Here is a 15,883-nt window from a genome sequence, read left to right as displayed (position 1 = left end):
TATATTTATGAGATGATCACATTAATGAAAGGGTTTTCTTTTTTAGCCTGTGCAGCTGAAGAGATACAGTGGAACATGACAGTCCACATTTTTCAGGACTGGAACACAGAGTTCTTAGACAGCATGAACCTGAATATATTTGCTTGTCAGAGATGTCCTCGGAGGTTAGACATCTTAGTCAAGGCTTTCATGCAGAGCAGCGCTTTAAAGCTTCATGTTATGGTTTATTTATAAGGTCCAGTGTTGTTGTTGAAGGTCTGTGCTTCTCTGTTAACTACTGGAAGGCCATGAGACATTCGTCATTCTGGATGAATTATCAGTCACACTTTATTTTAAGGTGTCCTTGAGTAATATTAATTAACTACATGCACTTACTTTATGGTTAGGATTAGTGTTTAGCTTAGGGCTACGTGCATGCATGTAATTATGGCTAAATTGTTATTATAATAGTAAGTACATTAAAGTTTTCAAAGTTAAAGTAGCTGTTTGTGTTTTTTTATTACCTAATTTTTGTTTTATTTTTCCTGTGGTGATGGAAATCTGGGCCTGAGCTTTGAGTTCAACACTTGTGTGTTTTTGTCTATGTCACATGTCTGCGGTGCTGAGCTAGATAACAGAATAACAGCAGAAAGATCAGCAGGGAACGGCTGCTTCCTTTGCTGGAGGACACAGAACAGCCAGCTCATTTCCTGTGCCAACAGCCCTACAGGACAACTACAAATCAGCAGACAGTTTGACTCGGGACACATTGTTGGTAATGGATGCCTGTGTGATTCTTCGGTTGCCTGTGATTTTATCATCCAGTAATTCAGTGCCTAATTACAAAAGGTCTGCAAGAGGAGTTCTTATGAAGGAAATGTAGCGGCAGAAGTATAAAAGAATATGCACATCACAGTTTAAATGGCTGAATGTTATTGCGTTATATAATAAAATATCAAAGCAAGTTGCATCAGTAAACTATTTCTGCTAAACTTTTCTCAATTACATTGCACTTTTGCATCAAGTCAGTTCTCCTCAGGTGACTGAAGGTGTAGTTCAATACATCACAGCTATGAAAAGTTCCATTAATGACAGCAAAAGTCTCTCAATTCTTTATTGCTGGTATCTCGTTTGTTGTAGTTGTTTTTACCTTGTCTTGTCTTTTTTTGTGAAACATTGTGCTTGGCTGTCCCTCTTTAAATATCAAACCAAGTGGCATTTATTTGAATGATCAAATATGATGACTTTTAAGTGTGGCTCTGTGGTTTAAGTGTCCAAACATTTTTTGAGATCACTGTATGTTTAATATGTGATGTTGTGTTTGACTGTCATTTATAGTAAAACTGCAAGTGAGTCATGTGGTCTGCAGAGTGTTTCAGGCACATATGGAAATCCACTTGAGACGAGCAGCATGCTCACACACACACACACACGCACACACACACACACACACACACACACGCACACACACACACACGCACACACACACACACACACACACACACACACACACACACACAGACACACACGCACACAGTGCGACAGTATTGGATATATGAATTTGTTTATATTAGTATGGTTGTTATATTACCACAGCAATATATAATTACCACAACAAATTAAGTCAAGTACTTTACTATAGTATGGTTCAAAAACACTATAGTATTTACTATAAATGACTATTGCATTTTTTCATGAGGGTTTTCTTGTGTAAATCTTCTGTGGTTACGGTGGCCACTCTTGATTTACTGTCAGAAACACAGTTGAGGTTCTAGGGCTGTGTAAAGGGAAATGTCATTTTAGACTGTTCTTCATTCTCCCCTCAATCATACAGCTGCTGTTCCTTTTAACTGTGACCTGTGATGGGGAAATGACTTCTCTAGAAGAGTCTGAGTCACACACTTTCACAGAGTTTTGCCAAATCACTAGTTTAAACCTCATTTACTGAGGGTTTCCTGGTAAAGTACCTAAATGGAAATTGTTTTTATAAACTTATTGTTGTTTGGGAACAATGAATATGAATTTCCGATCCAGATTGGCTTGATAAGGCTAGATTTACTAACAGCCTGTGTCAGTGCATTAAAAAAAAAAAAAACTACTGTCAGGATTTACTAAAGACGCAGTAAAAAATTAGCGATGAGAAGGCATGGACACAGTTATTATTAGTCATTACATATTCATTTGAAGGGGTTTGCATTTCAGATGTAAAATGTACAATAATTGAGTATTTAAATGAATTATGCAATATCATTTACTAATGTTAGCAGTGGTAAATTTTCTGGTATTTGTGCCATCAAACACCCCCAAAAAACATGTCTTAGAGTTTTTAAAATTGTTTAGACACTAAAAGTGATACTTGAGGCCCACGTAGTGGAACAATTCACTCATATACCTAATCTTTAGACCAAGTCTGCAAAAACATAAGTAAAATACATGCTTTAAACTCAGTTTGATATTATAAAACAAACTTTTAGCAAAACTGCAAACACAGTTCTCTACATTACACACATCATTTGAAACAAACAGCTCTTTTGTTTAATTTGAGAAACACTGCCATTGTAATGCCTCAGATTTACTGATGACCTACACACAGTGATCAGGTGTGAACACATCATTTGTGTTCAATTATTTCTTTCTAAAAATAAACAAGTTTTGATTACTAAGTGAACAAACACTTAGTAATCAAAACTTGTTTATTTTTAGAAAGAAATAATTTTAACCCCCTTAGGGTTAGGGTTAGGGTGTAAATCTGTATTGTACAAAAAGCTTTATAAATAAAGATGACTTTCTGACTTGGTTTAAATGCATATTCAGTGTGTGTGTGTGTGTGTGTGTGTGTGTGTGTGTGTGTGTGTCTGTTTATGTGTGTGTTTTTTTTTTTATTAAAAAAAATCGAACTTTCTTATATTCTAGATTCATTGCACACAAACTGAAATATTTCAGACTAATGTTTACAACTAACAGCTTAGGCAAATTAAAAATTCAGTATCTAAAAAAATTTGAATATTCTATTCTGAGCTTGATTAGTTTGATTCATTTTGAGTATAAATACTGGGTACCTCTTGGGCTAGTTTAGAACGTTCAACCACAATTATGAGAAAGACTGCTGACTTGACAGTTGTCCAGAAGACAATCATCAACACCCTCCACAAGGAGAGGAAGCCACAGAAGGTCATTGTTGAAAGGACTGGCTGTTCACAGAGTGCTGTATCAAAATATATTTATAGAAAGTTGACTGGAAGAAAAGGTGTGGTAGGAGAAGGTGCACAAGCAACAAGGATAACCACAGCCTTGGGAAGATTTTCAGAAAAAGCTGATTCAAGAACTTTGGAGAGTGTCACAAGGAGTGGACTGAAGCCAGAGTCAGTGCATCAAGAGTCACCTCACTCAGACGTCTTCAGAAAAAGAGCTACAGATGTCACATTCATAGAACCAAGCCACTCCTGAACCAGAAAAAACATCAGAAGCATCTCACCTGGGGTAAGGAGGAAAATAACTGAAGTGTTGCTCAGTGGTCCAAAGTCCTCTTTTCAGATGAAAGTAAATGTAGCATTTCATTTGGAAATCAAGGTCTGGAGTCTGGAGGAAGACTGGAGAGGCACAGAATCCAGAGTCCAGTGTGAAGTTTCTGAAGTCATAGATGATTTGGGGTGCCGTGACATCTGCTGGTGCTGGTCCATTGTCAATGCAGCCATCTGCCGTCTTTATGTAGATGCTGATTTCATTTTGCAGCAGGACTTTAGCACCTGCCCACACTGCCCATACCACTTCCAAGTGGTTTACTGACCATGATATTACTGTGCTTGATTGGCCAGCCAACTCACCTGACCTGAACCTTACAGATAATCTATGGGGTATTGTGAAGAGGAAGATAAGTAACATCTGACAAACAATACAGAGGATCTGAAGACTGCTATCAAAGCAACCTGGGCCTCAGTAATGCCTCAGCAGTGCCACAGGCTGATCGTGTCCATGCCACACCACACTGAAGCAGTAATTTGTGTCAAAGGAGCCAAGTATTGAGTGCATAACTAAACCTGCTTTGGAGATCTTGAACATTTCTGTTTTGTAAATCTTTTTTTCATTGATCTTTGAGAAAATATTCACATTTTTTGAGATACTACATTTTTTATTTCTCTTAGCTTTAAGTCATAACCATCAGAATTAAAACAAAAACTCTTGAAATATTTCATTTTGTGTGCAATGAATCTAGAATAAAAAAAGTTTTTTTTTTAAATTAAATTACAAAAAAAAAGAACTTTTCCATGATCTTCTAATTTTTGGAGATGCATCTATACACACACACACACACACACACATACAGTACAGACCAAAAGTTTGGACACACCTTCTCATTCAAAGAGTTTTCTTTATTTTCATGACTATGAAAATTGTAGAGTCACACTGAAGGCATCAAGGGCTATTTGACCAAGAAGGAGAGTGATGGGGTGCTGCGCCAGAGGACCTGGCCTCCACAGCCACCAGACCTGAACCCAATTCATTGCATCAATTACATTGCATCAAAGCAACTGAACAACATTCATTAGGAAAACAGTGTGTCAATAATGCAAAATGATAGTTAAAGGCAGTTCATCATTGAATTCAGTGATGTCATCTCTGTTCAGTTAATAGTGTCTGTGCATTTATTTACAATCAAGTCAACGATATCGCTGTATGTTACGTATTTAAAGTTGTAAAAAAGGGATGATTGCGTAACATTGGTGTGAGACACTGTTGCTATGAGTTAAGGCAAGAAAAACAACCAAGAAACATCACTTAAACATTGAAAACGTTAAGACGTTTATTTATAAACTTCCTCAAAGGAATGAAAGATAATATCAGCAAAAAAATCTAAAATAAAAAGTAGTGTAAAAGAAAAAAAAACAAGAGTGTCGCCAAAGCAATGAAATAATCAAAACATAAGTGTTCTATCTTAATTTTAGTCGTCCCTCTAAACTAACTAACAAAGAAAAAAAGAATGTTGAAACAAAACTGAATTCTTCGGCGGATACGCCGCCTTAAGCAAACTACACTAACTAAAAACAAACATACACTAATGGCGAACACTCCACGCCTTATTAACAGAGAGAAACCTACCTCCCATTGGTGTTGGGTGTACGCTGCCGCGATCGGTAGAGTTAACTCAATACACAATAGTCAAGTCAAGTCAAGTCACCTTTATTTATATAGCGCTTTAAACAAAATACATTGCATCAAAGCAACTGAACAACATTCATTAGGAAAACCGTGTCAATAATGCAAAAATGATAGTTAAAGGCAGTTCATCATTGGATTGAGTTATGTCATCTCTGTTCAGTTAAATAGTGTCTGTGCATTTATTTGCAATCAAGTCAACGATATCGCTGTAGATGAAGTTTCCCCAACTAAGCAAGCCAGAGGCGACAGCGGCAAGGAACCGAAACTCCATCGGTGACATAATGGAGAAAAAAACCTTGGGAGAAACCAGGCTCAGTTGGGAGGCCAGTTCTCCTCTGACCTGACGAAACCAGTAGTTCAATTCCAGGCTGCAGCAAAGTCAGATTGTGCAGAAGAATCATCTGTTTCCTGTGGTCTTGTCCTGGCGCTCCTCTGAGACAAGGTCTTTACAGGGGATTGTATCTGGGGCTCTAGTTGTCCTGGTCTCCGCTGTCTTTCTGGGATGTAGAGGTCCTTTCTAGGTGCTGATCCACCATCTGGTCTGGATACGTACTGGATCCGGGTGACTGCAGTGGCCCTCTGATCTGGACACAGACTGGATCTGGTGGCTACGGTGACCTCGGAATAAGAGAGAAACAGGCAAATATTAGCATAGATGCCATTCTTCTAATGATGTAGCAAGTACATAGGGTGTTATGGGAAGTGTTTTCGGTTCCGGTTTACCTAATTAATGCAGCCTAAAAATCCTTTAACGGATTTGGATAATAAAAGCATATTAGTATGTTATGTGTAAGCCAGGTTAAAGAGATGGGTCTTTAATCTAGATTTAAACTGCAAGAGTGTGTCTGTCTCCCGAACAATGTTAGGTAGGTTATTCCAGAGTTTTGGCGCCAAATAGGAAAAGGATCTGCCGCCCGCAGTTGATTTTGATATTCTAGGTATTATCAAATTGCCTCAAATTGAATTTTGAGAACGTAGCGGACGTAGAGGATTATAATGTAAAAGGAGCTCATTCAAATGCTGAGGTGCAAAACCATTCAGGGCTTTATAAGTTATAAGCAATATATTTTAAAATCTATACGATGTTTGATAGGGAGCCAGTGCAGTGTTGACAGGACCGGGCTAATTTGGTCATATTTCCTGGTTCTAGTAAGAACTCTTGATGCTGCATTTTGGACTAGCTGTAGTTTGTTTACTAAGCGTGCAGAACAACCACCCAATAAAGCATTACAATAATCTAACCTTGAGGTCATAAATGCATGGATTAACATTTCTGCATTTGACATTGAGAGCATAGGCCGTAATTTAGATCTATTTTTGAGATGGAAAAATGCAGTTTTACAAATGCTAGAAACGTGGCTTTCTAAGGAAAGATTGCGATCAAATAGCACACCTAGGTTCCTAACTGATGACGAAGAATTGACAGAGCAGCCATCAAGTCTTAGACAGTGTTCTAGGTTATTACAAGCAGAGTTTTTAGGTCCTATAATTAACACCTCTGTTTTTTCAGAATTTAGCAGAAAGAAATTACTCGTCATCCAGTTTTTTATATCGACTATGCATTCTATTCGTTTTTCTAATTGGTGTGTTTCACCAGGCCACGAAGAAATATAGAGCTGAGTATCATCAGCATAACAGTGAAAGCTAACACCATGTTTCCTGATGATATCTCCCAAGGGTAACATATAAAGCGTGAAGAGTAGCGGCCCTAGTACTGAGCCTTGAGGTACTCCATACTGCACTTGTGATCGATATGATACATTTTCATTCACTGCTACGAACTGATGGCGGTCATATAAGTATGATTTAAACCATGCTAATGCACTTCCATTGATGCCAACAAAGTGTTCAAGTCTAAAGAAAACTCTTTGAATGAGAAGGTGTGTCCAAACTTTTGTTCTGTACTGTATATATACTGAGCATGCATGCAAGCCAAGTCTGAAAGTCCCATTTATTTCTAAAGTGCTTTATACAATACAGATTGTTTCACAGCAGCTTCACAATGCTATCAAATTCACATTCTGCCGTTAAGGAGCTTTAAGTCAATAGAGTCATTCTACAGCTCACATCAGTTGAGTATTGATTCAGTTCAGCTGCATAACTGTGTAAGATTCATCAGTCATACATACAGTATATACAGTGTATATGTGCAAGTACAGTACGTGTAAGTGCTATGACAGTTCTGTTCTTCACTGCACTCTGAACAAGCAGAAGACACACGAGCGTAGTGTTTGACATCTTTCACATCTGTGTGTAAAGCCATATTTTTTTGTCCGTGTTGTTAGTAGATTACACACATCTGATTATCATCAGCTCTAATGCTAATTTATGCTGCTCTTTGTAGGTTGCACTGGTGTGTAAGGAAACACACTGGTTGTGTCTGTATTCTTTATTTTGCCAGTTGATCAACCACTCTCATATATGTTTTTATGAGATTGCAGCTAATTCCATTTTGCCCTGTTCAGTAGATTTAGCCATAGTTTGTGATGGCATACTGAAAATTGGAAACCAAAGGGTCTCTGCACACTAGAGATTGCTCGTATAAGCATAGAGGATAAGTATGCATGACATTCTTGAAGTTGTTACAGTACATTATAATTCCACAAATTCATTGGATCTGCTTCTCTGAGTGTCTGTCTCACATGAATGTGAGGACTGAATTAATTCATACTGACAGCAATGCAATCTCCGGATATCACGGAGTGATTATTAGGTTGGTTTCTAGTATCCATTCCTGTCTGTATCACACAGACCACACTACACTATATACACCTTCATTGGTCACGGCTGATCATTTGTACAAACTTGAGCTCTGCTTTGCAACGTTTGACATTAGTGACAAAAGTTGTTCAGTGAATGAATGATGCTGCATAATTATCCTTTACATATTAGAAATGTCCAATCCTAATCCTTTACAATTTAGCAGTCAATGCACACTGAAACTATTCTCCATCTCATTTTACATCAGCAGCTTCTAAACTGTGCTGTCATTTGTGTCTGAGCACTAGGTAGGCTGGCCACCCGCGAGAGAGTAACGTGTCAGTGTTTGCCAGGACATATGGTGCATGAGATTCGTCTCGAGAGATATTATGCAAGAAGTGTGAATTTCATTGTGTCGACAGTACATCTCCATGACTGCACGTACTCTGTGTGAATGTGTGGACACGGCACTCATCTAGTCACTGAGATCTTCACCTGTAGTCCCTTCTAATGCATCACAATTAGTCATAAACAGTTCTGTACTGTACTTGTATTGAAAATTAGGATCTGACAGCAAGCATTGATATAACCAAAGATATTGGTAAAAATATCTTTTACCTCTAAAATATATTTTTAAAAATATATTTAAAAAAAAAAAAAAATCTACCTCTAAACCTAACCTTAACCCATGTATTTAGCTTATACTACCCGTACCCAGTACTTTCTTAGATGAGTACTCTGAAAATACACATAAGTTAAGTCAAGTCAAGTCAGTTCAGTGATGTCATCTCTGTTCAGATAAATAGTGTCTGTGCATTTATTTGCAATCAAGTCAACGATATCGCTGTAGATGAAGTGACCCCAACTAAGCAAGCCAGAGACGACAGCGGCGAGGAACCGAAACTCCATCGGTGACAGAATGGAGAAAAAAACCTTGGGAGAAACCAGGCTCAGTTGGGGGGCCAGTTCTCATCTGACCAGACGAAACCAGTAGTTCAATTCCAGGCTGCAGCAAAGTCAGATTGTGCAGAAGAATCATCTGTTTCCTGTGGTCTTGTCCCGGTGGTCATCTGAGACAAGGTCTTTACAGGGGATCTGTATCTGGGCTCTAGTTGTCCTGGTCTCCGCTGTCTTTCAGGGATGTAGAGGTCCTTTCTAGGTGCTGATCCACCATCTGGTCTGGATACGTACTGGATTCGGGTGACTGCAGTGACCCTCTGATCTGGACACAGACTGGATCTGGTGGCTACAGTGACCTCGCAATAAGAGAGAAACAGACTAATATTAGCGTAGATGCCATTCTTCTAATGATGTAGCAAGCACATAGGGTGTTATGTAAAGTGTTCCCGGTTCTGGTTTACCTAATTAATGCAGCCTAAAAATCCTTTAACGGATTTGGATATTAAAAGCATATTAGTATGTTATGTGTATGCCAGGTTAAAGAGATGGGTCTTTAATCTAGATTTAAACTGCAAGAGTGTGTCTGCCTCCCGAACAATGTTAGGTAGGTTATTCCAGAGTTTAGGCACCAAATAGGAAAAGGATCTGCCGCACGCAGTTGATTTTGATATTCTAGGTATTATCAAATTGCCTGAGTTTTGAGAACGTAGCGGACGTAGAGGATTATAATGTAAAAGGAGCTCACTCAAATACTGAGGAGCTAAACCATTCAGGTCTTTATTAAGTTATAAGCAATATTTTAAAATCTATACAATGGTTGATAGGGAGCCAGTGCAGTGTTGACAGGACCGGGCTAATATGGTCATATTTCCTGGTCCTAGTAAGAACTCTTGCTGCTGCATTTTGGACTAGCTGTAGTTTGTTTACTAACCGTGCAGAACAACCACCCAATTAAGCATTACAATAATCTAACCTTGAGGTCATAAATGCATGGATTAACATTTCTGCATTTGACATTGAGAGCATAATTTAGATATATTTTTGAGATGGAAAAATGCAGTTTTACAAATGTGTAACACTTACATAAGTGCACATACTGTAAAATAAAGTACATCCTATTTAAGGATGAAGTATTGCTAGTGCATCTTTTGATTAGTTAAAACAGCATAATGTACAGTAGCCTGCTTCACATTAGTTGTGCATAAGTTAACTGTGTTTCTCTTCATTTCATAAAAAGGTGTGCTTGGTTGACATTTGCATTCAGCCTCTCCTGCTGCATTGTAAAGTCTTGTTTACAGTTGTTTGTACAGTGATGCATGTGACTGGAGGCATGTCAACTGCAAACTCAGAGGAGGAAGTTGTTGAAGGAAGTTTCTTTTCTATATTATTTAAGCAAAACCCTGTACATGCTGGCGAGTTCATGACTCTACGCCGAGCGTGATGTGCTGTTCTGTAAATGATTGGTTTCTTCAGAACAGACTTTGGCTCTCTGGAGGAACCTGAACTGCCCTTCGAACTTACGGCTTACAATGGCAGATAAGAAGAAGAAGCTGAACTTCTTTGGCAGGAGGTCTTTCTTTGGACAACGTTCACGTCGAAATTCTGCAAAGAGTAAGAGTTAGTGAGTAATTTTCATTTAAATATGGAAGACATATCCTCTGACTGAAGTAAGCATAGCCGATCCTCATGAACACATGGCTCACTTACAAAATGAAAAGGAGTTTGTTTGCTAAGCATGTGCTAAATAGATCAAGTGCAGTCTTAACTTGATCACTTGAATGTATTTGGTAGATTTCCATTGAATTCATTCTGGTTAGGCCTTCTAAACAGCTGAGATAATCATTAGTTGTGATGTGTAATTTAGTTTCCCATAATGTTTGTTTCAGCCATTGAAGATTTTTAATCAAGTCTGCTATCAGAAGTTGTTTGTTCTGTTTAGCCTATATGTTCTTACTTTTGCCTTTCAGTGGTTGGATTTTGATATATATATATATATATATATATATATATATATATATATATATATATATATTATTATTATTATTATTATTATTATTATTATTATTATTATTATTTATTTATTTATTTATTTATTTATTTAGTTATTTTACACATTTTCTATCTAAAAATTGCTAGTGAGTATCTTTTCGTTGCATACTGGACCAAATCTAAATGGCCCCTACCAGGTCGTAATATCCCTTTGAAATATCTCTTTCCTTAGGAAGCACCACTAATAACTGTCTTTTTATTTAATATTTTTGGTTACACTTTATTCTTGCCATTAACAATCCATTAAATATGTTTGTCTCAATAAACTGCTAATTTGCTGCTTATTAATTGTTAGTGCAGTAGTTATTAAGTTTAGGCATTGTGCAGGATTAGGCATGTAGAATATGGCAATGCAGAATATGTGCTTTATAATTACATATAATAAATAAACAGCCAATATGCCAATAATAGGAATGCTAATAAGCAACTAGCTAATAGCTGGAATTGGTCCATAAACTAAAATGTTACCATCTTTTTTTTTTTGCTCAGTCTTGAAAATCAGGTTTTACGAGTTGTTCAAATATTGACAGCGTTTCATGCTACATACAATACATGTGCCTAGAACTGTGTGTATACTGTAATAGATTTAAATGGTTAGTTCACCGAAAAATGAAAATTATGTCATTAATGACTCACCCTCATGTCGTTTCAAACCCGTAAGACCTCCGTTCATCTTCAGAACACAGTTTAAGATATTTTAGATTTAGTCAGCTTTCTGTCCCTCCATTGAAAGTGTGTGTATGGTATACTGTCCATGGTTAGAAAAGTAATAAAAACATCTTCAAAGTAGTCTATGTGACTACGAACGAACAATTGACTCATTCTCGAGTCAAGAACCGTTTCTGTCAGACGCGTCTGATTCGTGAACCGAGGAGCTGATGATACTGCGCATGTGTGATTCAGCGTGAAGCAGACTGACACACAGAGCGTCTGAACCGAACTGATTCTTTTGGTGATTGATTCTGAACTGATTCTGTGCTAGTGTTATGAGCGCGGGTAAACCGAAGGCTTGAATGAAAGGCAATAATCGCAAATGACGTCATTACTTCTAGCGCAAAAGAACAGTAGAACCGTTTTCTTCAACCGGTTTATTGAATCGAACTGTCCAAAAAGAACTACTGTTGATCCGAAAACTGATACAACCGGTTCTTGACTCGTGAACGAGTCAGTCTTTTGTTCGTTATCTGGCTCGGCTCGGTGTTCATCTTCAGTTCTCTCTTCACAGCAGTTCAGTCAGTGTACTGTTTGAGTACATTAATTACTTTGTTTTAACTCAGAGGGAGTATCAGTCACGTTAAAAAAGTTAACATCTTAAGTCATTTGTGGATTAATGCGTATTGGAGACGCGAAACCGCTTAAAACAATTCAGTTCGATTTGGTGAACTGGTTCAAAAAGATCCGGTTACATCTAATGATTCGTTCGCGAACCGGATATCCAGACTGCTTTGTTTTGAACTCTCTCACACAACAGACACGGAAGAGAAGACAATGCTGAATAAAGTCGTAGTTTTTGCTATTTTTGGACCAAAATGTATTTTTGATGCTTCAAAATATTCTAACTGACCCTCTGATGTCACATGGACTACTTTGATGATGTTTTCTTACCTTTCTGGACATGGACAGTATACCGTACACACAGCTTCAATGGAGGGACTGAGAGCTCTCGGACTAAATCTAAAATATCTTAAACTGTGTTCCCAAGATAAACGGAGGTCGTACGGGTTTGGAACGACATGAGGGTGAGTTATTAATGACATAATTTTCATTTTTGGGTGAACTATCCCTTTAAGGCAAAGTCATGATTATCAATAAGTTCACAATTAAATTAAATTAAATTGATTCACCTCTAGATGGTGAACAACGAAGGATGAATTTGCATAGCTCCACTTTTTTGACACATAGTTCTTTGTGCCGCCTGTTCCTTAAGTCTCACCTGACTGCCAAAATATACTGACAACAACACTTGGAATAGTTGGAAGTCTTGAATATAAGCACAACCAAATATGATGTTTCATAGCATGCCAATGATTTTAAACATGTCTAAAGTGGCTTACAAAGCATCGGGACATTGCATCTGATTCTGCAGAGGAGGAGGACATTTTTATTGTTTTTGCTTTGCAGTGATCAGTGCCGTCTTAATACAGGTGTTTTTTTTTGTTTGTTTGTTTGGTTTATTTTACGATTACACACTCAAATTAAAAATAACACACAGCTAGTGAAACCTTACACTCAAAAAGCAAAACCTCAGCCCAAATCTGCATAACTATAAACACAATCTCAGCCTTACACTTTTTGCAAAACACCTCACACATTGTTTTGCAAAACACTAAACACACTTCTCTACATTAGACACAGAAATCTAACATAATGTCACTTCTTTGTCATTTCAAGACACTGCTTTCCAAAATACTACACATATGAACCTAAGCACTATATAAAGTTAACAGGTGATTTTTTTGTCTTCAACAAAAATGAAAGGCAGTGGTGCAGGAAGAGGAATAGGGAGAAACATCTTTGGCCAAAGAGCTATTTTAAATGTCCCGGGTGGTGGAAACATCACAATATATGCTGCAAACACGCAGAATGGGGTCCTCCTATGGGCAAATATGTACTTACAACATCGACCTCATATGTTTTTAGATAGACTAAGCAGTGGACAGACTAGATGTAAGGGAGGAAATTGACTGTTATATGGATGAAGTGGCCATACCCAGCTATATAAAAAGATTATGCTAAGGTGTTGTTTACTCATCTCCACAAAAGATTATGTACTTCTGGTCACACTTTATTTTAGGGTCCAATTCTCACTATTAACTAACCATTTACTATGACTCTTGCCTCAATTAACTCCTTATTTGCTGCTTATTAATAGTTTATAAGGTAGTTAAGTTTAGGGTATTGGGTAGGATTATGGATGTCATGCATTATATGTACTTTATAAGCACTAATAAACAGCCAATATGTTAATAATAGACATGCTAATAAGCATATACTTATTAGTGTGAATTGGACCCTATACTAGAGTGTTACCGTACTACTTTATATTGTGTTTGGAATACATTCAGATTTTCAGTGCAAAATGCAGCCTAATTGCAATGATGTACCGATAGATGTTACAATGTGGTGAGAAATAAATATTTCCATGAATGTGCAGTACTTGTCTTATGTGTTGTGTTTGATCAATATATTCATGTCCAGTCAAGTCAAGTCACCTTAATTTATATAGCGCTTTAAACAAAAAAGATTGTGTCAAAGCAACTGAACAACATTAATTAGGAAAACAGTGTCAATAATGCAAAATGACAGTTAAAGGCAGTTCATTATTGAATTCAGTGATGTCATCATTCATCTCAGTTCAGTTTAAATAGTATCTGTGCAATCATTTGCAATCAAGTCAACAATATGGCTGTAGATGAAGTGACCCCAACTAAACAAGCCAGAGACGACAGCGGCAAGGAACTGAAACTCCATCGGTGACAGAATGGAGAAAAAACCTTGGGAGAAACCAGGCTCAGTTTGGGGGCCAGTTCTCCTCTGACCAGACGAAACCAGCAGTTTAATTCCAGGCTGCAGCAAAGTCAGATTGTGCAGAAGAATCATCTGTTTCCTGTGGTCTTGTCCTGGTGCTCCTCTGAGACAAGGTCTTTACAGGGGATCTGTATCTGGAGCTCTAGTTGTCCTGGTCTCCACTGTCTTTCAGGGATGTAGAGGTCCTTTCTAGGTGCTGATACACCATCTGGTCTGGATACGTACTGGATCCGGGTGACTGGAGTGACCCTCTTATCTGGATACAGACTGGATCTGGTGGCTACGGTGACCTCGGAATAAGAGAGAAACAGACTAATATTAGCGTAGATGCCATTTTTCTAATGATGTAGCAAGTACATAGGGTGTTATGGGAAGTGTTCCTGGATTTGGATATTAGAATTATATTAGTGTGTTATGTGTAAGCCAGGTTAAAGACATAGTTCTTTACAGTTCTTTACAGTTTTTCTTTACAGTATTCCTTACACGTTTTGCTAAATTTGGCTCATTGGCTCAACTCTACACAAAAGCAAATAAGACACAACACTGGGAAATAAACCGTTCACATCTATGTCAAATTGAAACGCATCAAAACCTAACCATCCTTTGTCAAAATGTCACTCTGATGACAAAATGATACCCGCTTGCATCATATGAATACACTTTCATATCAGCAGCAACACACTAGTCTACTTTGTATAAAAACATTTGATAACAAAAGACAGCAGTTTTTTTTATAGTTCCACAGAGGGCATGTTTTCACAACAACCAGAAAAAAAGGAAACACTGATTTCAAAATCATTACATAACATTAGTATATTTTACTGTACAGTAAATTCAGTTAAATAAAAAATAAAACAAACAATTCACTACTGTAAACACAGGAAAAACACAATTGTGCGCAAGTGGGCTTATGGATCCTGCCGTCTGTTGGGGTCTGGCCACAGGATCTCATCAACATCACAATAGTGATGGGAAGTTTGATTCCTTTCCGCGAACCGGTTCTTTCGGACGGTTCGATTCAATAGACCAGGTTGAAAAAAAACGGTTCACCGGTTCTTTTACGCTCGACGTAATGACGTCATTGGCGACGACGTAATGGCATCAAGTCTATCAAACATTCAAATATAATGTCAGTAATCATAACTTTAGTCAGTTAAAAACATCATAATCATGAAAAGTTTACAATTAAGTTTTGCAACAACGCACCCAAATACAGTAACAGCAATAATGTGCATACGAGGATTTAAGTCTTGAAGAGATAAAGTAAATAAATTAGGTGTCATCAGCACAGTAACCATGATCCACTTACTATACATAATCCATTGCGATGTATTTGTTATTAAATTAACTTACGTTTCGCCAGATTGCCCTTCATGCAAGGCCTCGGTTTACCCGCGCTCATAACATTAGCACAGAATCAGTTCAGAATCAATCACCAAAAGAACCAGTTCGGTTCAGACGCGATGTGAGTCAGTCGGCTTCACGATGAATCACGCATGTGCAGGATCATCAGCTCCTCAGTTCATCGAATCGGACGCGTCCGAAGGAAACGGTTTTCGGTTCAGTGTAC

General features: G+C 37.7%; 1 protein-coding gene across 2 annotated transcripts in view; it reads left to right on the top strand.

Annotated features, from left to right (window-relative positions):
• LOC132117848 (IQ motif and SEC7 domain-containing protein 1-like) overlaps nucleotides 1-15,883 on the top strand; it is an 85,646-nt gene that overhangs the window by 42,725 nt on the left and 27,038 nt on the right. The window contains exon 1 of one of the 2 annotated variants that reach the window (XM_059527162.1): nucleotides 10,173-10,357. The exons of the other annotated variant lie outside the window; for it this stretch is intronic. Within the exon in view, the coding sequence (XP_059383145.1) occupies nucleotides 10,266-10,357 (92 nt within the window). The 5' untranslated portion in view covers nucleotides 10,173-10,265. Of the gene's footprint in view, nucleotides 1-10,172; nucleotides 10,358-15,883 lie in introns of those variants that run through there. 2 annotated transcript variants of the gene reach the window in all.

The sequence above is a fragment of the Carassius carassius genome, chromosome 37 (assembly GCF_963082965.1).
Source record: "Carassius carassius chromosome 37, fCarCar2.1, whole genome shotgun sequence".
Lineage (NCBI taxonomy): Eukaryota > Metazoa > Chordata > Actinopteri > Cypriniformes > Cyprinidae > Carassius > Carassius carassius.
Note: the sequence above shows the minus strand (reverse complement) of the source record. Positions and strands in the feature narration are given on the sequence as shown.